We start from the raw sequence: 24,321 nt of genomic DNA, 5'->3' as shown, positions 1-24,321 counted from the left end.
ACATACATACAATATATTCCCAGATGGAAATGAAATAATTAAAGCAGCTACATCTTTTTTTCCATGCGCAGCCAGTTTTTTTTTTGTTGTGAAAAAAATTGCTGAATATGTAGTTACATACACAGCAGTTTATGAAATAGTGTGGTAAGGCTGAAAGAAGAGGCACGCTGCTTTAATTATTCAAAGAGAGTTATTTGTACATACTCTTACACACTGCAAAGTATCTCTTTCGAACGATTTATTCACCCATTATTAACCCATTTATTATTTTACTCCTGCAAAAGTTTTATCCATAGCATGCCATCGCATATACTTTTGTGTAAAAGACTCAGAAATCAGCATGATTCAATTCACTTGGAATGTTTTAATATCAAAGAAAAGGGTATAAAGAGACTATTTTTGTTTTCTGTTTGGAAGCAGAATCTAATAGATGAAAGTGCCTATTTGGAAACACAGCCTAATAGATGAAAGTGCCAAAAATAACTAGATGAGACATTACTGTGTTCCCCAGTTGGGGTGAAACATTTTATCTATAATGAAGAACTTGCTGTTCAGACTTTGTGTTGTTTTGTTCTGATTAACGGGCAAACAAACTCTGCATTCCCGTGGTAATAGCAGTACGAAGAAAAGTTGTCTGTTTGAATGACTGTTACAAGGAGACATTAATCATTGCCAAACATTGCATTCAGCAAATTAGTTTGTAGCCTTTCCAGTACAATTTGTTGTGTTTCTTGATTTGCTTTCAAGCCTTTAATTTTTTGTCATGCATCTTAATTATTAATTTGTGTTTATTATTTACTTTCAGTGAGATTATTTCTGAGTGAGGATACTTAGGATCTCAACCTTGCGTTCAGTTATAACACTTAAGTTGGTTATTCTTTCAAATTGGTGTTGATGCTTAGTGTTGAATTAATTTTCGAAAGATAAACCCCTTTACTTCAAATCCATGTTGAAACCTAGGTAGTTGAATCTTATCTACTCATACTGCTATCAGATAGTTGTCTATCTTTACTTGATTTTCCTAGGAGAACTTACAGTTCTGGGTAATTAGTTCCCATGTCAATTTACCCTTACTTTTAGGAAGGGTTTTTTTTCTATAACATTCAGGTGGATCTATCTTCTTGAAACTTAAACTCATTATGTCTCATTCTACACTCTATCATGATAGCAAAAGGTCTTGGTTTTTTTCTTCTGTAAGATTTCTTCAGATATTTTAAGGATCTTTATTTAATCTCCTCTCCTCTCTGCCTTTTGACTCTTCTGCTCTTGATATTTTCTTCTATTTTCCCTCTGTCATCTTGCCATTTTATCCTTCTGCTGTTGACCTTCTCTCCCACTCTGTCTTATCTGTGCTTTGATCTTCTGCTCTTGATCTTCACTTCTTTGCCCTTGTCTTGATCCCCTCTTCTCCTACCTTTGACTCAATTTTCTCTTTTCAAGAAAAGAGAAAATTGAGAATCTAGTATCTCTAATTTTTCTTCATAGAACTTAAGAATAAAGAAATCAAATGGAGCAGGGAGACTTACAGTTGAATATGTGCATATATACTATCTAGTCAATTTGATCTGATTCATGTAAATTGATCATTAATTTTAAGATTATCTTATATTTTATTAATTAATTTTTTTCTCAGAAAAAAATGAGAAGCCAATAGTTCACAAGCCCACACTAATGGGCAAGGAGAAAGAGCAAATCCTTAGTTGGATATAGGGCCTGAGATAAACTCAATTTGCTACAAACATGATGTTTTGAACCATTGAAAACTGGAAAGGAAAGCCTATGCGAATTGTGGGAACCTCAGAAGTCATGTATATCTAATATGCCAATATAATGGTAATTTTAAAACCTGATCCACTTTTCTAAACTATGTATTGAAAGAGGGAACAGAAATAGGAGTTCGAGGCATGCTGGTTCCCATTATGTTGGGATGAGCTGCTTTACCTAACTAGTACACATTTTGCAATTATTTTCTTTCTTTCTGATGTGCTCACTAAAGCTGAGCATGAACATTCCCAATAAGCATACATTGGATGCAGGAGTGGGTTCCTGAGTCGCTTGGTACTGGTTTGCTGTGCACACGCTTTGCTTGCGCATGCGCAGTTGACTAAAAATTGTTCTGCGCATGGACAGAAACATGCCGGCAACGGCAGAAGAGACTGGAGGCATGGCCAGCCTGGGTCACTGCCGGTTCTGCAACCCAGGCCAAATCACCACTACCGGTTCGGCTGAACCGGAAGCAACCCGCCTCTGGTTGGATGGAGGACTCTGCATTTGTCCAAGAGACCATCTTCTGCAAATGTTAGTTTTTGGAGGGGGAGTAGAACTGATAGAAGTAAGCATAGACCTAGGCATAGAGTTGTATATTATGACGAATTATCATTGAAAAGATTGGTTGCCTAATTTAAGTAGAACCTATTAAAGCTAAGAGTATAGGGTAAGAGTGATGTTGAAAATTTTGGAAGTTCAGAATATCTGAACATTTTTTATACAAAATGGATAACTACATTTTATATTCATTTGTGTTATTATTAAGAGAATAAATAAAACTTTGCCCTAGCAAAGTAAGATACAAATTGAATCCTAAAAGTGAAATATTCAGTTGTCAAGGATTCTATATCCTAATTGCTTTCCGTTTTAATAAATCTGGCTAAAGAAGCCAATATGAATATTTCATTTTGGGATGTTTCCAGATCCAATGCCTTGCTCCAAGACTACTATTATTTTCCGGAGCAAGGGACAGGAGGCTCCAGTGGATGGTATTAACATGCCCAATTGGCCACGAGACTGGGATGAAGCTGAAGTCATACCTCTGTGTTCTACCCTTTACTTCCAGTTTCATCTCAATCCGGCCAAAAAACGAGACCTATTATTTTTCTCTCCTGTATTTTTACCATACCTGGACCCTCCTTGCAATTGCAGCCTCCTTAGGAATTGCTCTCTCCTTCTGCCAGTAAGTTGGCTGGCTGGGGCATTCTATTTCTAGCCTCCAGAGACACTATTTGCCTTACTAAAGGCTGGAAAGGCTCGGTCACCATTGTGGTGAGCCATTTGGAGCCGCGCTAGCCACGTGGCGGCAGCTCTGGTCCCTCAGGGATCAGGAGGCTTGAGGGCTTGGGATTTCCAGCTCCACGGCCTCTCGTTGCTCTAAATTGATTGCGGGAGCTTCGGCGGCTGGAATCGAGCCGCGGCAGCACTGGGAAGAGCGTGAAGTCTTTCTGAGACAGCGAGCAGAGCCGTGGAGCAGCAAAATGGCGCGTAGGCATTTCAAGCCGAGAGAAGTCTCAGTGGCAGTCCCTGAAGCCCACTGAGCTCGGCACTGGGGCTGCCTGGGAGGTAAAAAGACAACGTTCTTTTTACTGTTCCCTTTTTTTCCTGCCTTGCTGTAGCTGAAGAGTGAAGTGGAGGGAGCATTGAGGAGGCTTTGTTCACGGCTTGGAGGGCCGTGAATATTGCCATGTGGCAAATGGAGGTGCAAAGGTCCCCTTCTCCCCCACCGCCCCCCGAGGAGGGCCTCTCTTCCAGGCAGCGCCCCACAGCCTGGGCTAGGGCTCAAAAGGTGGCTGCTGCCTCTCGTCCCTCTCATGCCACACAGAAGGATGAGCTTAGGAGGCACAAGGCCCTATCCAAGACCTTTTCCAGGGCAGAAAAGTTAAGGGCCCAGCAGGGCAGGCTAAGTGCCTCTCCTCCTCGTTCCAGGTCTCCTCTCAACCAGCCCCCCCTCCCCAGGTTCTCCAGATTCTCTTGGGAGGTTTTTTGGGGAGGCTTCCCCTTTACCACCTCTTTCCCTGGAAGACCAGGACCTGGATTTGAAGGATTCCTGCATGCAGGTGGATCCCAGTGGGGATCAGGCCTTGCCCAGGCCTACTCTGGCTCCCCAGGCTGGGGCAGTTCAGGATCCAGTGAATCCCAGCTGGGGTTCATTAGATGTGGATGACCTTTCCAGGAGGTTGCAGAATCTTTTTGAGAGGGCCATTTCCTCTGGCATTGCTGCTGGCCTACAGCAGCAGGCCGCCTGGTCCTTAGCATTGGACCAGGGCAAAGGCCCCAGGCCCAGCTCCTCTCAAGTACGTCCTCACTCTGCTCCAGTGAGCCATCCTTTGTTTCCCTCCCTAGTTAGTGAAGGATCAATTCACTAACTAGGGAGCCTGATTTATCTGAGGATGAGGATGGTTCCAAGCCTGATCCCCCAGCCTTCATTGTCCTTTTTTCCGCCAAATTTATTCTGATCCCTCCTGCGCAAGGCGCGTGCCACTGCACAGGTTGAGGAGGGTGAAGGGTCTAAGGAAGGAGCTAAGGGCAGAACTAAAGAGGGCACCAAGGAGGGGGGTGCAGCAAAGAGAGCCTAGAGGCCCAGTCTTCTCTGAACCCAAGACGATTAAGGAGGAGATCCCTGCCCCTCACCTATTTCTGGAGGTGGTAAAGAAACAATGGGAGAAACCTACTGCCTTTCCCAACCCTGGCAGTAATGATAGGTGCTTTTATAATATTGAGCCAGATTTCTTCCAGACATTGCAGCTACCCACTGTGGACCCAACTGTGGTCGCCTTAGCATCACCTACCTCTCTGGTGGCCAAAGATGTGGCTGACAACCTTAAGGCAGATGACAGGAAAGCAGAGATGACGCTGAGGAAGGCGTTCCAGTCGGCAGCCTGGGTCATTAAGGCAGTGGCATCTGCCTCGTTCTTCAATCGTACAGCTATCCTGTGGATGGAGAAGATCCAGGAATGCATCCCCCCAGAAGATATGTGGCTCCACCAAGACCTAAACAAGTTAGTGGTGGTGGCACAGTTTTTGGCTGATGCCACGTTGAATGCCATGAAGTTCACTTCCAGGGCAATGGTGTTGTCCGTTACCTCTTGTTGCCTTCTTTGGCTCCGGGGTTGGCAAGCAGACAATAAGTCAAAGTGGCAGCTGGCGTCAGCCGACTACACAGGGTGCTCTCTCTCTTCGGAGCTGCCCTTGACCCGCTCCTCGTAGAGGACAAGAATAAGAAGGTGCTGCCCACTTCGGCAAAAAAGGCGGAGCAGAAGTCTACGCCATTCTACCACAAGCCCTCGTATCTCCCTCAGGAGCAGGAAGCTCAACAAAGCAGGTACTCTTCCCCCAGGTTGGAGAGGCAGCCCGAGAGAAGTTACAACAGGTGTAACCCATTGGTGGTCGCCTGGTTCTCTTCTCCGAGGCCTGGGCAGAGATTTCCTCAGATGCTTGGGTGCTCAGCACAGTCACTCATGGGATTCGGCTAGAGTTCCTCTTCATTCCCCCGAACTACTTCTGCACATTTTCCCCAACTCAAAACATAGACAAGTGCAAGTGGATGCGTCAGGCTATTAAGCATCTGCTTGACATTGCAGCAATAGAACCGGTCCCTTCGGACCAGGTGGGTCGGGGGTTCTATTCAAACTTGTTTCTTGTGCCAAAGGTTTCGCAGGGTTGGAGGGCTATTCTCAACTTGAAGCTCTTGAACCAATATCTTGTTTACCGCAAGTTCAAGATAGCCTCTCTTAAATCCATATTGGCAGGCATACGGGAGGGGGACTACATGGCATCTTTAGACCTCATGGAGGCTTATCTCCATATCCCCATTCTCCCGCTGCATAGGCATTTCCTATGCGGTTCTCCTATCTGGGGCGCCATTACCAATACAGGGTCCTTTGGGTTGTCATCCGCACCCAGGTCATTCACCAAGGTGCTGGTGGTTGTGGTGGTGTTCTTGAGGGGTTTCCCCATTAGATTGCATTGCTACCTGGATGACATTCTTGTCCAGGGGGCATCCCCGGGTCAAACGAGGGCGGACCTTCTGCAGGTCATAGACACCCTTCAATGGTTAGGTTTTTCTGTTAACTTTGAAAAGAGTTCTCTCACCCCGTCCACTAGGATCCTTCATTTGGGGGCTGTTATAGATTCCCGTTCAGGGAAGGTTTTCCTCTCCCCAGACTGTAGGTCCAGTTTGGTTAAAATGGTTAATCAGGTCTGCAGGCACCGTTATGTTCCCATAGCCCTTCTCTCCAGCTTGTTGGGAAAGCTCATATCCTACATTGAGGTAGTACTGTGGGCACAGTTGCATGCCAGGACTCTGCAGTTCCAGAGGGCAACACCAGCAGCTCTCTAGCCAAGGTTAAGGCCACCCCTCAGGTACTGATCTCCCTCAAGTGGTGGTTATCCCCAACTTTGCTCAAGGGGTGCGAGTTCAGGGACCAGATATGCCTTGTACTCACCACGGACGCCAGTCTGTTCAGTTGGAGGGTGACCATGGGATCTCAGTTGGCGCAGGGTCAGCGGTCCTGGCAGGAGCTCCGACACAATATCAACTGGTTGGAGCTCCGGGAGATCCATCTGGCACTTTGACACTTTTGGACCTCCGTTGAGGGTCATCATATTCTGGTCCTCACCGACAACGTGGTGGCCAAGGCCCAAATCAGTCGGCAAGACGGCACATGTTCCAAGGCACTGCACGCCGAGGCGATGTCACTGGGCAGCTGGGCGGAGAGCCATCTACAGTCAATCTGGGTGGAGCACATCATGGGGATTGACAACCATCAGGCCGACTGGTTGAGTCGAGAGATGGTGGACAACGGAGAGTGGAGCCTCTCCTGGAGCTGTTTCAGAGCATCTGCCAGAGGTTCAGAAGACCGGTGGTGGACCTTTTTGCCACTCTAACCAACGCCCAGCTTCCCTGGTGCTTTTCTCAGTTTCCAACTCGGGGAACGGAGGGGGTCGATGCCCTTCACACAAGGTGGCCAGGCAGGCTACTGTACGCCTTTCCTCCCCTCCCACACTTTCCCCGGGGTAGTTCAGAAGCTAGTCAGGGAACAGGCGGAGCTGATCCTGGTGGCACCTCACTGACCGAGGAGGGCCTGGTTTGCGGATCTCATGACCATGTCGGTCCGGCCTCCATAGCGGATCCCAGAGGGGGAGATAGAATTGCACCAGGGGAAGCTAGTGCACCCAGAGCCACACTGGCTGCAACTAGCCATGTGGAGATTGAGCGGGAGCGCCTGAGAGAGGCTCACTTGTCGCTATAAGTGATTAGAACCATAGAAGCCTCGCACAGACAATCTACTATGAGGATCTATGACTCCACCTGGGTTTCCTTCGTGGCCTGGTGTCAGGTGAACCACGTGGTGCCCACCAGGGCCTAAGTTCGTCCAGGACGGGTTGGATAAGGGGCTCTCCTGGGGCACCATGCGTAGGCAGCTGGCTGCCCTTGCTACAGTTCTTCCAGGCGAGGGTCCGGTTTCCCTTACCCAACTACCGGTTGTTAAGAGGTTTCTTCGGGGGGGGGGTCTCCAACTTGCGCCCTCCAGTGGTCCATAGATTCCCCACATGGAATCTCCCTACTGTGTTGCAGGCTCTCATGGATGAACCCTTTGAGCCATTGAGGACGGTTAGCCTGAAGCTCCTAACCCTTAAGGTGGTGTTTTTAGTGGCTATCACGTCGGCTAGATGAGTGTCAGAGTTGGGAGCACTTTCCTCCAGGGAGGATTTGTGTGTGTTCCACAGCAATAGGGTTGTGTTGAGGTTAGATCCGGTTTTTATGCCAAAGGTGAATTCCATTTTTCATCGTTCTCAGGAGGTTGTACTTCCGGATTTTTGTCCGGATCCGGTTAGGGAACGTGAACAGCAGTGGCACCGGTTGGATGTCCAGAGGTCAGAGGCGCTGTTCATATTTTTCCAACCTTCGTCGCTGGGTAAGAGGGTGATGTCTTCCACCATTAGCCGGTGGGTTCATTTAGCTATTACCCTGTCATACGAGCCCCAGAAGTTGTCTGTGCCGGCCGGTAATAATAATAATAATAATTATTATTATTATTATTATTATTATTATTATTATTATTATTATTATTTCTTAGCCGCACCCTCTCCCGAAGGACTCGGGGCGGCATACAATAAAAACATAAAAATACAAGTATGGACAAACATACATATAATATAGACGTATACAAAGACGTATACAAAGAGGAGGTGGACAAATGGATGGAAACAATTAAAATTCTACGCACATTCTAAGAGGAGCGCTGCCACCTCAGCGGCTTGGGCCTCCCAGGCTCCGATAGGTGACATTTGCAGAGCGGCTACATGGGCTTCCCCATCACTATTTATTTGGCATTACAGGTTGGACGCGTTCGCATCAGCTGATGTGGCATTTGGGCGCAGGGTGCTACAGCAGGTCATTGCAGATCGTTAGTTCCCCACCCATGGGACTTAGCATTGGTAGGTCCCATCCACTGAAGCCTCCTATCCCTAGCTCCGGAAAATGGCAGTTGGTCTTACCTGAACTGCTATTTTTTGGGCTGGGATAGGAGGCTCTAGTTCCCGCCCTAAGGTAGTTAGTCTAGCTGGGGTGGTCGGAGTTCTCCTTTTGTGCCTTGTTTTCAGGTCTCTGGGGAGCTCACTTCAATGAAATTGGAAGTAAAGGGTGGAGCACAGAGGCATGGCTTCAGCTTCATCCCAGTCTCGTGGCCAATTGGGCGTGTTAATACTATCCACTGGAGCCTCCTGTCCCAGCCCTGAAAATAGCAGTTCAGGTAAGACCAACTGCCATTTAAGGTACCTTGAAAAACACTGTTAATGCTCCAGACATGATTTTGGAAAAGATTTTGAAAGTCAAAAATAATCACCCATCATTTGCTAACTTTTAGAACGCCCAGGATTTAACAGTGGGACTTGAATTTTGGGTTTTAGTATCTGATTATGGAAACGTATTCTTCCACAAAACTGTAGGACCTTTAATAATTTACTTAGTTTACTTTTCCTACAATTGTAAAATATATTGAGATCTATAAATTTAACATCCAAAGATGTTTTATCATTTTAATGCTGGACTTTTCTTCTGTTTGTTACTGCTTATTGTATAGTCTCTTGAGGATTTTTGTGATATCTGTTATTAAAATTTATTGTAATGGTTTTGATTTTGAGAATATTTTTCAATGTTTGCTTCACTAAACCATATAGGTAAGTTTGTTATTTTAGTTATTTTAGATGAAGCCTTGTGCTGAAAAAGCTGTAATTCTAAGAATGGAAGTAGAACATATTTTTTGCAAATGTGCACTCAGCTCCTTAAATGAGGCTAGAAATAGTTTTATAAGAATAATAGTTTCTGTATTAGATGTTAGCTTTCCCCAAATGTGCATGCACACACACACACACACACACACACACACACGTGTGTGTGTGCATATATCTGTAAACTGATGACACTGTAAGGCTAGGGTTTGGATTGCTTTCTAAAACTTTATAAAATGTTTAACAAGGTTTTATTTTTTACAACAAAGTAAAAGGGTTAGATCTCTTTAAAACATTTTTATTAAGTTTCATAGCCCAATAGTTTGGACTCCATAACTCTGTCTTATAATAAAAAATGGAGGTTTCAGAACAAAAGTATCAATTCTTAAAGCAAACTTGTAGCTCCAATAAATCTGGAATTCAATTAACTTGCAGCTTCAATTCCATTGGTAAACAGGCACATAATCTTTCTGACATACTGTGATTCTTTGCAGTAGACTTGTTACAGGATAATACATTAAGCTCCTGCTTTGTTAATATGAAAGAAAATTTGGCATGATTTGTTGGGACCTTAATGCTCTTAAATGTTTGTCCTGTCCTTAGTCCTGATTATCATAGTTATTAATTAGATAATGGCTTCCAGATATTTAATTTATGTTAAAAAGCAGAGGTGTTTAATTTATCCAAAGTACAGTCTTTTACAGTGAACTGTTATTTTACCAAAGTGCTATTTGGCGATATACATGAAAAATGGAATAATTGTGTGTGCATCTGTGTTAAAATACTGGAAAGAAGTACAGAAAGGTTTTTTGTGCAAGTGTTGTCTTCAAGTGTTTATATTTTAATGACCATTATTATGTTTTTTATTTACTTGCTCCTTCAGTAAGAATAATAGGTATAATCAATTATTTACTTCATTGTAATTAAACTCAATAAACTATTTATTTGCTTAGGGTTTCTTGGTATTACTAAAGATTAGAGTGGAGGACATAGGCTCCAACGTTGAACTGTCTTCATCTAAAACCTAGCAGCCTAGTTAATACAATAGGGCAAGCTTTTGCAGAAGATAAGTCTTTACCCAAAGGTTCCCTCTCCTGCCATTTTCTGTCGAAGTACAATTTGTTTTGTAATTGCTTTCCCATTCCAAACTGAGAGATCCCCTTCTCCTATATCTTCTCCTATTTTTCCTCTTTACAGAGAAACCAGTTGTATCCTATAGAAAAGAATATATATGTAGCTTAGGGTTGAACTGTGGACTTCTTGGTGATCTCTGAGCTTGGTTGTTTGCTTGCAGACTTTTCATTATTGGACTAGGTAACATCATCAGTGCAAGTGAGTGTGGGGTTTGTCCCCTGTTTATACAGTATACAGTAGTTTTCCTACTAGTATTAATGGGGTGTGGCTTTTTCCCTTGGTAGTCTCAACTTTTGATTACATGTATGGGGTTACTATAGTGTCTAGATGTTGTCTTACGGTCTTTACTATGAATCCTGAGAGTAGTGATCCCATGAGAAAAAACAGGAGGCATCTATAATATGCAGTGTAAGGAATGTAGCCACTACTTAGGACAGACAGATGGGCATCCATGAACACCTACTAGCAGTCATAACACACAATGAAAACTCCTTAATCTCACAATTCATTAACAGACTCAACTATAATGTCAGTTGAGAAACTGTGAGCACCCTGAGCCAAGCTAAAAAAAAAGTTACAGATTTTCTGGAAACTTGCTTTCAGACAAATGAGCCATCAATAGGTCAATCATATTTACACACCCATATTTACACATTCAAAAGAGACAATAAAAAAAACTATGAAGGAATCTTAGAATCATCTCCAGCAGCCAACACCAGATAATCAGAGATTAACACCAGACAAACAATCAAGCAGAAATTAATATCCTAATCAATTACCAAGAAGGAAACTAATCCCTCTGGCTAAAACATATGAAGAATGGTTATAGGAATTGGGTGTGTCTAATTTAATGAAAAGAGTGACATGATAGCAGTGTTCCAAAATGAGGGGCTGCCACAAAGAAGGAGTCAACCTATTTTCCAAGACACTGATGGGCAGGAAAAGAAACAATGGATGGAAACTAACCAAGGAGAGAAGCAACCTGGAATTAAAGAGAAACTTCCTAACAGTGAGAACAATTAATCAGTGGAACAGCTCTCCTTCAGAAGTTGTGGGTGCTCCATCACTGGAGGCTTTTAAGAAGAGACCAGACAGCCACTTGTCTGAAATGGTATAGGATCTCCTGCTTGAGCAGGGGGTTGGACTAGAGGACCTCCAAGATCCCTTCCAACTTTGTTTTTAACAATAGCAATTCTCCTACCACCAACCCAATTGTGCTGCATTACAGGTCATTATACTTAGGTTTAGGTTTATTGGACTTATATGCCGCCCTTCTCCCAAAGGACTCAGGGCGGCGTACAACATAAAAACACATATTATAAAAGTTAAAAGAAAGATTAAATAGAATATCCAAAAACCCAATAGACATTTAGAATAAGATTTAGAAATTAAATTAAAATTAACAATTAAAATTAATAATTTATTTTATTCAGGCCAGGCCGGCTTGCTGGAAAAGCCAACTTTTTAGGGCGCGCTGGAAGGACCGGAGGTCGGGAATTATGCAAAGCTCCGGGGGCAGCTCATTCCAAAGGGAAGGCTCTCCCCCTGGGGGTCGCCAGCCAACACTGCCTGGCCGACGGCACCCTAAGGAGGCCAACCCTGTGGGATTGTACTGGACGGTGGGAGGCTACAGGTGGCAGTAGGTGGTCTCGCAAGTACCCTGGGCCCAAGCCATGGAGCGCTTTAAAGATCATAATTAACACCTTGAATCACACCCGGAAAACAACCGGCAACCAGTGCAGTCCGCCTAAAAGGGGTGTAACATGGGAGCACCATGACAACCTGCACCGACGCATTCTGGACCAGCTGAAGCCTCCGGGCGCTCTTCAAGGGCAGCCCCATGTAGAGAGCGTTACAGTAGTCCAGGCGAAAAAAGACGAGGGCGTGAGTGACTGTGCATAGGGCATCCCGATCCAGGAAGGGGCGCAACTGGTGTACCAGACGAACCTGGTAAAAGGCCCCCCTGGTCACGGCCATCAGGTGTTCTTCTAAACTAAGTCGCGTATCCAGGAGGACTCCCAGATTGCGGGCCCTCTCTGAGGGGGCTAAAATTTCTCCCCCTATCATCAAAGATGGTACAAGATGCACAAATCGGGATGACGGGAACCACAGCCACTCAGTCTTGGAGGGATTGAGCTTGAGCCTGTTCATCCCCATCCAGATCCGTACAGTCTCCAGGCATCGGAAGATCACGTCGAGGGCATCGTTTGAGTGGTTTGGGGTAGAGATGAAAAGTTGGGTATCATCAGCGTATTGATGATACCATACCCCAAAACCACGGATGATCTCGCTGAGTGGTTTAATGTATATGTTGAACAGGAGGGGTGAGAGAACCGACCCCTGGGGCACCCCACAGGTGAGGCGCCTCGGGGTCGATCTCTGCCTTCCAGTCAACACGAACTGCGATCGATCCGACAGGTAGGAGGAGAACCACCGCAAAACAGTGCCCCCCACTCCCAACCCCCCCGAATCGTCGTAGTAGGATACCATGGTCAATGGTATCGAAAGCTGCCGAGAAGTCTAATAGTTACTTGGTTGAATAATGAAATGTCTGCAAGCAAATAAACAAGCTCAGAGAGCACTAAAGACCTCACAAAATTATTATACATTAAGATGATTACTAATCCTTGTCCTCATAGTGCTCAGCCTTTTGAAAAATCCTGTGTTGAAGGTAGAACTTTTTACATATAAGTGTCAATAACCAGCTGAGTTTCCGAAGAAATGCTCCTATTTGGGAACACTGAAATGAAAGAACATTTGTCCTCTAAAGTATTGCAGATCACTTGCTGATTAGAAATAAATTTTGCTATTTCAAGCAGAAAACTGCAAAGAAGACAGTCTCTCATCTCCTTTAGAGGTCAGTTGTGTGAACTTCTTGACCTTTTTATAAAGTAGTATACTATTGATGAAACACTTTTCACATATAGACATTATCTGTTATTACAGTATTTCCTTCTATTAAGATTAATATCACTTTCTTTTCTTTTTCTTTTTACAACTTGTATACCAAACACTTGTCTAATTTATTTGAAAAGTTTGTTTTGGGTAGTTCTTCTTTGTTTCCAACTCCCAATTGCCACTTTAAAACCTTAATTTGAATTATCTCTGAAGATGAGCATTATAGCAAATGACGAATGTTATTTTGCAGTATGAAAAGATACCTGATAGTTTGAAAAAGGCTAATATAACTAATACCCAAAGAGGGACAAGATTTGATTTAAATAAGAAACTACCTTTAGTCTTTATTGAATAATGATAGAAAACTGTTTTCTATGATTTTGGACAAAAGTTTGAAAATAATTTTACAGGATTTTATTCAATAAGTTCGAAGCAAGTTTTTTATTTAAAAAAAATTCTGAGAATAAAAGAAATGTTTTGAATATTCTGGAATACTTGGAGCAACATAATGAAAAACAAGCTGCATTTATATTCTTGGATGTAGAAAAAAGCTTTGACAATTTGAATCGCGGTTGGTTTTTTTTAGAGTTCTGGAACATATGAATCTTGGAGATAATTTTATTAAATGGGTAAGGTTGATTTATGTTTTTCAGAAAGCACAAATAATTGTTAATGAAGAACTAACAAAACCTTAGTAGATTCACAAGGGGACAAAACAAGGATATCCACTGTCCCTACTTTTGTTTGTTTTGGTTCTTGATATTGAATAGAAACATAAGACAAGTTTAGAAAATTATGGGTGTAAAGGTTAAAAAACAAACATAATAGCATTTGTGGATGATAATAAGCGAAGTACATTAGCAGATTTCAAGATCAGACAACAAAAATATTAACAAAAATATAAAATTACAAGATCAAGTAAAGTTCTTGGCTATTACTATAATAGATATAGATTGTATGTGATTCAAAAATGAATATGATGCGACATGGACTGAAATCAATATTAAGAAGGGAAAAATTAAACTTGCAACTATTGGGGAGAATTTCTGTGGTAAAACAAAAGTTTAACCAAAGATAATATTTTTGTTTCAAATAATACCTGTTTTGTCAACAGATGTACAATTTAAACAGTGACAAAAAGACATAGCTACATTTATATGGCATTTTTTGTTTTGATGATAAGATAGGATAAATAATAGAAAGAAGGGAGTTATTTGTAACCATTGAGCAAGTAGTAAATTTCTACCTATATTTATAGCTGCTGTAAAGAAGATTGGAAACTTCTTTGTATCTTTTTTTCTTTCTTTGCTTTTGCAATTTTAGCTTCTTGGTTTCCTTTTGTCTTCTTATTTTTCTTACTATACATTTGTTCCTGTTGGTTTTTAATCTTTTTTTTAAAAAAAAATAATAAAATTGTGTATGTGTGTGTGTAAATTGTTTCTGCATATTAGGAAGAAGTCCTAGCTGATTTGAAGAAAGCAGTTTTGTCTAGTTTCTCTTAATTCTTTGTGGATCTCAAATACATCAATAATTGTCTAATAATTGCCTCCTTTTGAGGCAATACATTGAATCAGAATATTATTTATTCAATAAAATTGATTCTTCACACCAGATTTAATATGATTTCTAGCCCTGTTTTGGCTTGGAAACCATTTGATACATTTATCCTTGTACAAGACATTCCCCCCCCCCCTTCCCAAAATCAAGCAAACAATTTCAGCTCTTTGCTCCCATCTTGTGGTCATTTGGATGTTTGCAGAACAAACCAGGTAGCCTCATATTCTTGGAAAATATTAGACTACATACAACCTAACTATCTTTTATATTTCTGTTCACTCCTGTGTTTCCCTATTGTGAGAAGCTCACCACCACCACCTCAGAAGAATGAAATATTTTGGGAAATATTACAAAAGGCAGGACAAAATATTTCCCCTAAAGGAGAAGTGGGGAAAATCTTAAGGGAGGCAGAAATCAGAACCAGTCTCCCTGCCCTCAAGCAGAAACTGAGGGGCCCGCTTTTAGAAATGCAGATTTGGTAATCCATTCAGAAAGACTGGGTCAGACAGGAAACTCCAAATAAGCAATTAGGCAAGCCAAAAGGGTTGAGAGAATTAGCTCAGACAAGCATCTAGGATTTGCATTTCTCCTTTTGCCTATAGAGCCAGCTATGACCCCACAGGAATCTGACAACAGCCAATAGAATATTAAAGGTTCTTGCACAGGAACAGGAAGCTCAAATACAAAGCCCAAAGGAGGTATACAAAGCCACCCACTCTCAACTCCATTTTGTCAGAGAACCACATGTGGTTGGTGGTTCTGCTTCAACAATAAAGGGAACCTTTCTTTCCAATCAGTCTCCAGCTTCCATTTTATCTCCAGTGCCTTTCTCCCAGCTTGGAACTGGACCTAGATATTTCTTCCAATACTATTATATCTTTTTCTTCCTTTTTCCTTTTTTATCATTTTCTCTTCTGTCTCCTTTTTGTCTCTTTCCCATATTCCTGTTTTAAAACATGAAATTATAAAAAATAATTTATATTAATTACAAATATATAATAAGTATTACAGAAGTGGGAATTGGACATAGATATGACAGGAAAATAGAATTTCTGAATTCAAAATACGTTGATGAAAAAAACCCTGATCAAAAATATTTAGCAATATTTTCTTTTCACAGAAGATAAACCTATTATTAATCCGTCTTCAGTTCTGAGACAAAACCAGCAAATTTCCCACCAATTTTAGTTGGCTAAAGAAACGACTCTTTGGCTGTTATTCTGCTGAATTGTATTTTCTTTTAAGTGAATTGTGGCTTGATAGTTATACTATTTAATCCTGGCTCCTTAAAGTCTGGAACTCAGGAAACCTAATTTGCTTCAAATTCTTTTACATATGATGCAGATAATGTTTTGAAAGCAAAACAACTAAGGGAGACAAATTTGACATCCAGAGAACCTTGGCCCATAGAAAATGAGATGGGGATATATATTTCAAATTGGCAAAATCAGGAAAAAAAAATAAAGACCTTGTGCAAATGCACTCATTTTCTGCTGCATCAGGCTAGAACAGGGGTATCAAACCCGCGGCCCGGATGCATTAGCAAAGGGGCAGAAAAGTCATGATACATCACGTGATGCCATGACAAGAGTTTGACATCTCTGGGATAGAAACTGGGTGACTATGAGTTCTAATCCTGCCTTAGCCACAAAGCCAGCTGGGTGACCTTGGGCTAGTCATTTTCCTCAGCCCTAGGAGCCCAGGCTTAGAACTCATATTCTGACCCCGAAGAAGTTGCTCCAGCTGAGCCTGTGGAATGTCAGCCTTGGGAGACACAAGACCAGGAATCACAGGAGGCTGATCAAACACAGGCGCCACCTGAGCAGCTGGAGAAATCAAATGAAGGTGACATACAGCCTCCTTGCATCCCCAATCAATGATGAATAGATAAGTGCAGAGCAGAGAAGGTCTATAAGGTTCCTTGCCAAGCAAGGGTGTATTTATTAGAGGCAATTGGCTGCAGTTTTATTTAAAAGTAGTTCTGACTGTGCTCTTTTTGTTGGAAACAATGGCTGACCTCTGGCATTTGATGTTTGTGAGGGAAAACTTGAACTTGGACAATCCTGATCTGATTTTTGGGACTCTGGATTTGCTTTGGATGTTTTTTTCCCTGCTCATTCCTATTTCAAAGCAAACTCTGCAGGCAAGCCCCCATTAACCCTCCTTCAGCCTTGATGTAAAACGGGAAATCTTTAGAGGTTCCATGTTTGTGTGTGTGTGTGAGATGAAAGCCTGAGGCAATGGCAAACCACTTCTGAAAACCTATAAGAAAGAAAACTGTAGGGACTTGCCCAAGCAGTCTCTGAAAAATGGTTTGAATAAGTGAATGGAAAAAAAATAGATCCCAGAATGGATTTTAATTCCTAGAGACATAATTATAGAAATATAATTATGATACAAATAGCTATTGCATTTACACTACCTCTGTGGGTATTATATCAATGATGAAGTACATCACAGCCTTTAACTAGCATTTCTCACATTTATTAGATGAGATAAAGTCATTTTAGTACAGTGATATTTTTGTTCATTACCTGTCTCAATTTTTAATTGACTTCATGAAAAGGAAATCCTATTTTTCCAATCAAGGTTGCAAATGAGGTATAGAAACAGATTCTACTGCAGTGTAAGCTGGAAAGAAATGTCTCTTCTCTCTTTCTGTCATTTAAAACATATTTAGCAGCATTTCCCCCATATTCTATGCTCAGAAATCTTTTTCCCCCTCTTTTTTTAGATTAAACCATGCCTCCAAAGAGGTGGAAGTTCTGCATCTCTGCACAATAGTCTAATGAGGAACAGCATTTTCCAACTTATGATTCACACACTTGATCCACTGGCTGAAGGTATCACTTTATTATTACTGATTTTATGTTGTTTACTCACTCTGAAGTCAATGTTTACTAAAACTATTTTCATAAGCAACATACTTCTCTATTATTGTCTATGGGCACAGCTCTTAAATATGTCTATCTGATTATCTTAGTAAAGGTTGTGTACATGTAAAATCCTGTTATGACTGAATATTTCTAAATGCCTGCTTTAAGATAGAAGACTTACTGAGATTATTTTTCGACCTACTCTACCTTACTTTAAATTAAATTAAATTAATAAATAATATGGTCATAGCTTGGTGCATATATTTGCATATATGTGCATGTTCTATTATGATTTTTGTTTTCAGTATTTCAATGTGTTTCGGAAAGTATGCTTGTATTTGCAAGGCCTGAATATGTCTCTTTTAAGATTTTCTCAAATAGAGACCCTTCAATTTCATTTTACATAATTCAGATTAATGCAACATAAAAAGGTGCTAATTTTCCATTCTTCTGCAGTTATCGGTTTGCAAGTAGTTTTTAAAATGGTTGGAGTGTACTTTATAACCATTGCACTTATTTCATTGTTCTAAAATGAACTTTGATGAAAAGTGGCTTTCGCCATGCTTATTAGGCTGCCTTGAATCTGAATTGTAGCTTTTAAAAAATTTAAAATGGAAATAAAAATGATTAGATCATATTTACCATCTTAAATAACCTACAAGGTTTATAATTGCCACTGGTATGTTCTTTTTTTTCCTTTTTGAAGCATAGTAGTGCATACTGTATCTATGGTAAACCACATACTAAGATCAGAATGCATGCGGTTTTTTTGAATAGGACAACCTTGAAGAAAATGTTATTATTTATTTATTTAGCATATGGCATATCATACATGTACTAGCAATATAATTTAACATTTCAACTAGATTGATTAGTAGGATGCAACAAAATATAAATGTTAAAACGATCTGTTAAAATACCAATGTCTAGAGCCATTTAACCCTTGAAGCACAACCGGTCACAGTGTGATCTACAGTTTGATGTGGGATCCTACAATCACACGGAGGGGATGATACTATGCCCTACTTATACAGAGAGTCCCAGCAGACCCCATGTGAGGTGCAAATCCTATTCAGGATTGAAGGAAACGTACTTCAATTCCTATGCTATAACAATACATTTAGATGGAACTTCCAGAAAATTATTGTAAAGTCTAATAGTTTTATTTGAGAGGTCTTAATCAATAGCTAGTTACTTAATCTAAGTTTGGTGTTCCTTCAAAAGCACTTTTTAAATGCTTTTTTGGAAAGGAAAGAAAGAAAGCCTGCATAGAAAGGAAAATAAAAGAAAAAGCAAAAGAGGGCAACATACTAACTTAAATTAAACAAAACTAAATAGATATATGTTCTGTTCTGACCCCCCTACCTCCTTCGCCCACACAGAACACACTCCGGAACAATACGAATTAATAGGGTTTATTTCACAGACAGACAGAAAGTTCCGTGGCGGTAAACCACCACGACAAAGCTCACAAAGACAAGACATGAAAGCAGCTATCCAGCTTGCTACGTTTTCCAGACCAAAACTTCTTGCAGGAGTTCTTTGTTGACTGCTGCAAAGGGCGTATGCTCAGTCCACTCTTTTATAGCCTGAAGAGGAGTCTACTAATCAGCAGCTGAGAGCCCTTACTGCCGATAATTGCGCCCACGGTCCTTGCACCTATGGGCACGGCGATAACGGGCGTCCAAGAACTCCCTGCTGATCTCTGATTCACTGTCTCGTGACTCCTCCCCACTGCTCCAAGGCATGACATCAGGAGCCCTCCTCCTCTGGCTCTCACCGCTGCGCCATGCCTCAGGCGCCTCCTGGTGGCCGACCAGACTCTCTGATCTCTGCTCAGAGTCGGAATCCTGTCCAGGGTCCTCCACATCCTCCTGAGCCGACACATAGGGACCCTCACTCTCGGAGTCTGGTGGCAGCTGCAACGGCTCCTGCTGGGCCACAACATGTTCCCTAATTTTTTATATAAAATCTGTTCTTGAAACACCCGGACCAGCAAATCTTCTAGATTTAGGTTTGGTTTTTGCCACTTGCACACAAATTTTTTATCAAGACTTAAAATTCACGCATTATCAGACACTGTTAAATTTGCTATATGCAATATATATTTAGAAGAAGAGGTTCTAGAGCAGAAGTGTCAAACCCACATTGTAACGGTGTCATCATGTGATGTATCATGACTTTTCCCCCCTTTGCTAAACTGGGCATTGGCATGGCCAGTGCGTGATGTATTCAACCTGCGGGATGCGAGTTTGATACCCCTGTTCTAGAGTGATAATATCATGAGTATTAGTAAAAAATTTCTTCTTTCTTAAAACCACCCTCCTCCCAAAATCATTTATTAACATGGATTGTATTATTTTCAAGGCCATATTGCGCGTAATCTTTGTATGTACATTAAGCATAGTCTCTGGGTAAATTCCATGCACTAAGAGAGCTTGGTAAGGCTGTGTTATCAGTTTGAAGAAACAGGTGATAAAATTCCCGTGGAATAAAAATATTATGTCTTGAAAGGAGCTTTACGAATTACGTTTAAGTCGCTCTTCCAATCTAACTTCTGCCTATGTAGTAGTTACATTAAATAAAATACCACCCAGGTACAACCAGCAGTTTGTTACATACGATCTTTATAGTATTCTAGATGCATATTGATTTATTATACTTTCAAAAAAATCCTTTTTTAGGATGCAGTTACAGTTAATTGATTTAATTGATTAGATCAATTGATCTAATAATGCTAGTGATATACACTTCTTGAGAATGAGACTCAAAAATATTCTGCATCAATTTGTAATTGATAGCTCTCATTAATAAAAAATTAGTATTTCATTGCTACTTCATTCTTTGTTTATTTTGCCATTAACAAAAGATTTTAAAAATGATAAAACTAATTAGGAGGGAGGGCAAAAGTGGGAAAAATAACTTTTTTCTGCAAAAGGAGCTGCTTTTCCTAACTATGCATCAGATATTGCCTTTAAAGTTCTAGTTGAGCCATATGAAAAATGAGTTATGGAGTCACTAATTTAAATCTACTTCCTAAAAGTAAAGTAATTTAAGATATCTTTTGAAAAGTTACTTGCCTTATCTTTTATTCATTCATTTTTATCATTTAGAGCCAGAATCTTCAATGTTCAGCTCAGGGGCCGCATGCGGAAAACTAATAATGCAGCCCCACAAGATTGTCAATTTTTAACATTATTTATACACATGATACATTAACTATTAGATAGATAGATGATAGATAGATAGATAGATAGATAGATAGATGATAGATAGATAGATAGATAGATAGATAGATAGATGATAGATAGATAGATGATAGATAGATAGATGATAGATAGAGCATTTTACCCCAGTTTTTCTAAGATTGAGATTGTCTTGGCAACGTTTCGGTGAGGTGTCACTCGCCATCCTCAAGCTGGTGCTTTGGGCTTAAAGCGTGGTCGGAGCTGCCGTCTTTCTATAAATCTTGGTGTGTGTGTGTGGAGTGCTGGCTTTGTTTCAGTAAGTGGATTGATTGGCTGTGTGGCTGTATCATGATTGGTAGATTGGTGCTGATTGGTAGTAGCTGTGTGTTGTTTTATGTTGTAACAGCCTGGGTGGGGGTAGGGCTTGTTTGTTGACTAGGGCTGGTTTCCAGATGTCTGGTAGGTGGGAGGTATTGTCACATTTATTCATGTTGTGGGGGTGTTTCTCTATTTCGATAGCTTCCATAATTATTCTCTTGTTGAAGTGTTCAGTTTTGGAGATTAACCTGGTTCCAGCTTTAAGATGCTGGAAAGGGGCCTCCCACCTACCAGACATCTGGAAACCAGCCCTAGTCAACAAACAAGCCCCACCCACCAAGCCCTCCTGTAAGAAGTCCAGGATTTGTGGCACGGTCTCAGAAGAGGCGATGATGCAATGAGACTGACACCAGTGTGAGAAGGTGGACCAAGTTGCCTCGTAGATCCTGACAGTGGAGGGACACCTGGATGGTGCAGATGACCTTGTCAGAGAACATGCTGAGTCTCAGGAGGTCCCCCTCAAGTGCCAAACGGCCAGTTGCAGCCACTGGGGTTCCGGATGTTGAATGGGCCCTTGAGGGAGATCTCCTCCTGAGGTATGCGCCAGTGCTGAGTCACTGACAAGCTGACAAGGTCGGTGAACCAGGACTTCCTTGGCCAGTGTGGAGCCACAAACAGTGCTTATGCCCTCTCTGTCAGGATTTTCCTGCTCACCAGTGGAATTAATGGGAGAGGCAGAAACACGTACAATAGGCCAGGAGGCCAGCGAGACCGAAGGGCATCCGTCCCTCCGATCCAGGGCAATGGAACCTGGTGAAGAATCGGGGGAGGTGCATGTTGGCCGGGGTGGCGAAGAGATCGACCTTTGGTGAGCCGAACCTCTGTGATAGCTGGCGGAACAATGCAGGATGGAGGCGCCACTCCAAGTTCTGGATGGTGGTTCTACTCAGCCAGTCTGCAGTCACATTGTCCTCCCCCAAAATGTAGTCTGCCCGTAGCAAGGTTAGGTGACTCTCCACCCAACGGCCCAGAGCTTCCCCTTCTGTCATCAGGGCCAGAGATCGAGTGCCACCCTAATGGTTGATGTAAGCCTTTGTGGCGATGTTGTCGGTAAGAATTAGCACATCGTGGCCCTCAACTTGATGATGGAAGTGACGTAGAGCTAGTCTGGCGGCCCGGAGCTCCAGCCATTTTATGTTGTAGGTGAGCTCCGCCTGCGACCACCTGCCCTGGACAACCTGAGTCTGGAGATGAGCACCCCAACCGAATAGGCTGGCGTCTGTTGTTATGACTAGGCGCTCCAGCTCCCTGAAGTAGCAACCCTTCTGAAGGGTGTCCGAATGCCACCATCTGAGAGAGCGTAGTACCTTTGGGGGCAGGTGCACCACCCTCCTGGAGTTGCTGGCAGTAGGAACCACTGGAGTTTGCGTGTATGCAGTCATGCCCACGGTACCACCGAGATGAATGACACCAGTTTCCCCAGCAACTGGGAAAGAGAGACGATGGACACTGACCCCATCGCTTGGATGGTCCTCATGAGGAATCTGATACTGTCCACTCTCTCCTGTGTGAGAAAAATTCTGCAGTCCCTGGAGTCGATCACCGTGCCGAGGTGTTGGATTCTGCAGGTCTGGCTCAGGTGGCTCTTGTCTAGATTGACTGAGAACCCATGGCGTTGAAGGACTTGGATGGTGACCTCGAGATCCTTCCGTTCCTGCCTCCTGGATGACAAATGGATGATGATGTCATCCAGGTAGCATTCCAGTCTTACTGAGAGAGATCGAAGATGCTCGGTGATGGCGGCCAGAAGTTTGGTGAAGGTTCTCGGGGCCAACGAGAGGCCAAAGGGGACGGCTCGGTATTGGAAGTGCTGGTTTGCAAACTGGAACCTCAGGAACGTGCGATGCGCTGGATGGATGGGAACATGCAGGTACGCCTCCTTCAGATCTATGGAGGTCAGAAGATCGCCCTGCCTGATACAGCCCAGAATGGTTTGCAGTGACTGCATCTTGAAGCGCTTGCACGCCAGATGGATGTTGAGTTTCTTGAGGTCCAGTATTGTCCTTACTCACCCTGATGATTTGGGGACTAGAAAAAGGATGGAGTAGAACCCCCTGCCTTCCTGGCCCCGGGGAACCCTTTCTATAGCCGCTATCGCCAGCAAATGATCTATCTCCGCCTTCATGAGTTGAAGTTTGAGGGCCGACCTGGGTGTGGGACAATGGACGAATGTCCTTGGAGGGAACGAGAGGAATTCCAGGGTCAATTCGTGGCAGACCGTGTTCAGAATCCAGGTGTCCGTCATGGTCTTCTCCCATTGGGCAGCGTAGAGATGGAGGCAATTGCCTATGGGAGGGGAGCATTGACGGTCACTTTGATTTCTGAAAGGGGCGGTTGGAGTACCCCCCATGGAAGGATCTACGGTTGCCCTGTTGCCTATTCTTGTCCCTATATGAGGGCCTGTCCTGGGGACGGTCCTGGGGTTGGGAGTAGGGTCTACTGAATCCCCCAGAAGAAGCGGACGGCTCTGTGCTCCGAAAAGACTGTCTACAAAAAGGCTGACCCTTGCGGTCTGGCTTCTTGGTGACCACAGGCAAGATCTTGTGTTTGTCCTTGGATTCAATGAGGAGTGAATCCAAGGCCTCCCCGAACCGCTTTCCCCCTTTGAAGGGAGCAGAAGCGAGCTTCCACTTCACTTTCATGTCCGCCTGCCAGTGGCGGAGCCACAACAGGTGGCGCGAGGTTACATTAGAGGCAAGAGCTCTAGAAGAGAATTTAGTGGCATTAAGCGAGGCGTCGGCTGAGTACTCGACTGCCACTATGATCTTATTGACATCCTGCCTCGCCCTGGCGTCCCCAGCTGGCAGGTTGGCCAACAGCTTGCGGAGCCAGAATAACGCTGCTCTGCTAAAATATGAAGAAGAGGAAGAAGCCCTCTTGGCCCATGCAGTGGCCAGGTGGGTTTTATGGGAGGCTTTCTCCACCCTCTTGTCCTCTGCTTTTAAGCCTTCCAGCAGGTTAGCTGGAAGTGCAGAGTTAGAAGTGAGAGAGACGATGGGATCATCCACCTGAAGAAGCTTCAACAGCTTCTCTAGGGGACTCTCCATGGTGTAAAGTTTTTTATCTATTCCACTGGGGTTAGCCATGGAATCCGGCTGGGCCCATTGGTGTTGTATAATGTCTAGAAACAGCTGTGGAGCTGGGGAGGCTTCCTTAAACAACCCTGCGCCCGGATTCTGAGGGCCGATGGTCTCCTTAGCACCCTGATCAGAAGAGGGCATATCTGCTGGCAGCGGAAGGCCCATTTGGGTGGCAGAGGCCCGAGCCTTGGTAAGGATAGCCCTGAA

At 42.8% G+C, this 24,321-nt stretch overlaps 1 protein-coding gene across 2 annotated transcripts in view; it reads left to right on the top strand.

Annotated features, from left to right (window-relative positions):
* Window positions 1–24,321, top strand: part of SLC24A2 (solute carrier family 24 member 2) — an 84,970-nt gene that overhangs the window by 18,620 nt on the left and 42,029 nt on the right. For both annotated transcript variants that reach the window (XM_081945939.1, XM_081945938.1), the window contains exon 3: window positions 17,327–17,435. In XM_081945939.1, coding sequence (XP_081802065.1) covers window positions 17,327–17,435 — 109 coding nt within the window. The remainder of the gene's footprint in view (window positions 1–17,326; window positions 17,436–24,321) is intronic.

Source organism: Natrix helvetica (assembly GCF_964273705.1).
Source record: "Natrix helvetica genome assembly, chromosome: 2".
Lineage (NCBI taxonomy): Eukaryota > Metazoa > Chordata > Lepidosauria > Squamata > Natricidae > Natrix > Natrix helvetica.
The sequence above is the reverse complement of the archived record's forward strand: the minus strand, read 5'-3'. Positions and strand labels throughout refer to the sequence as shown.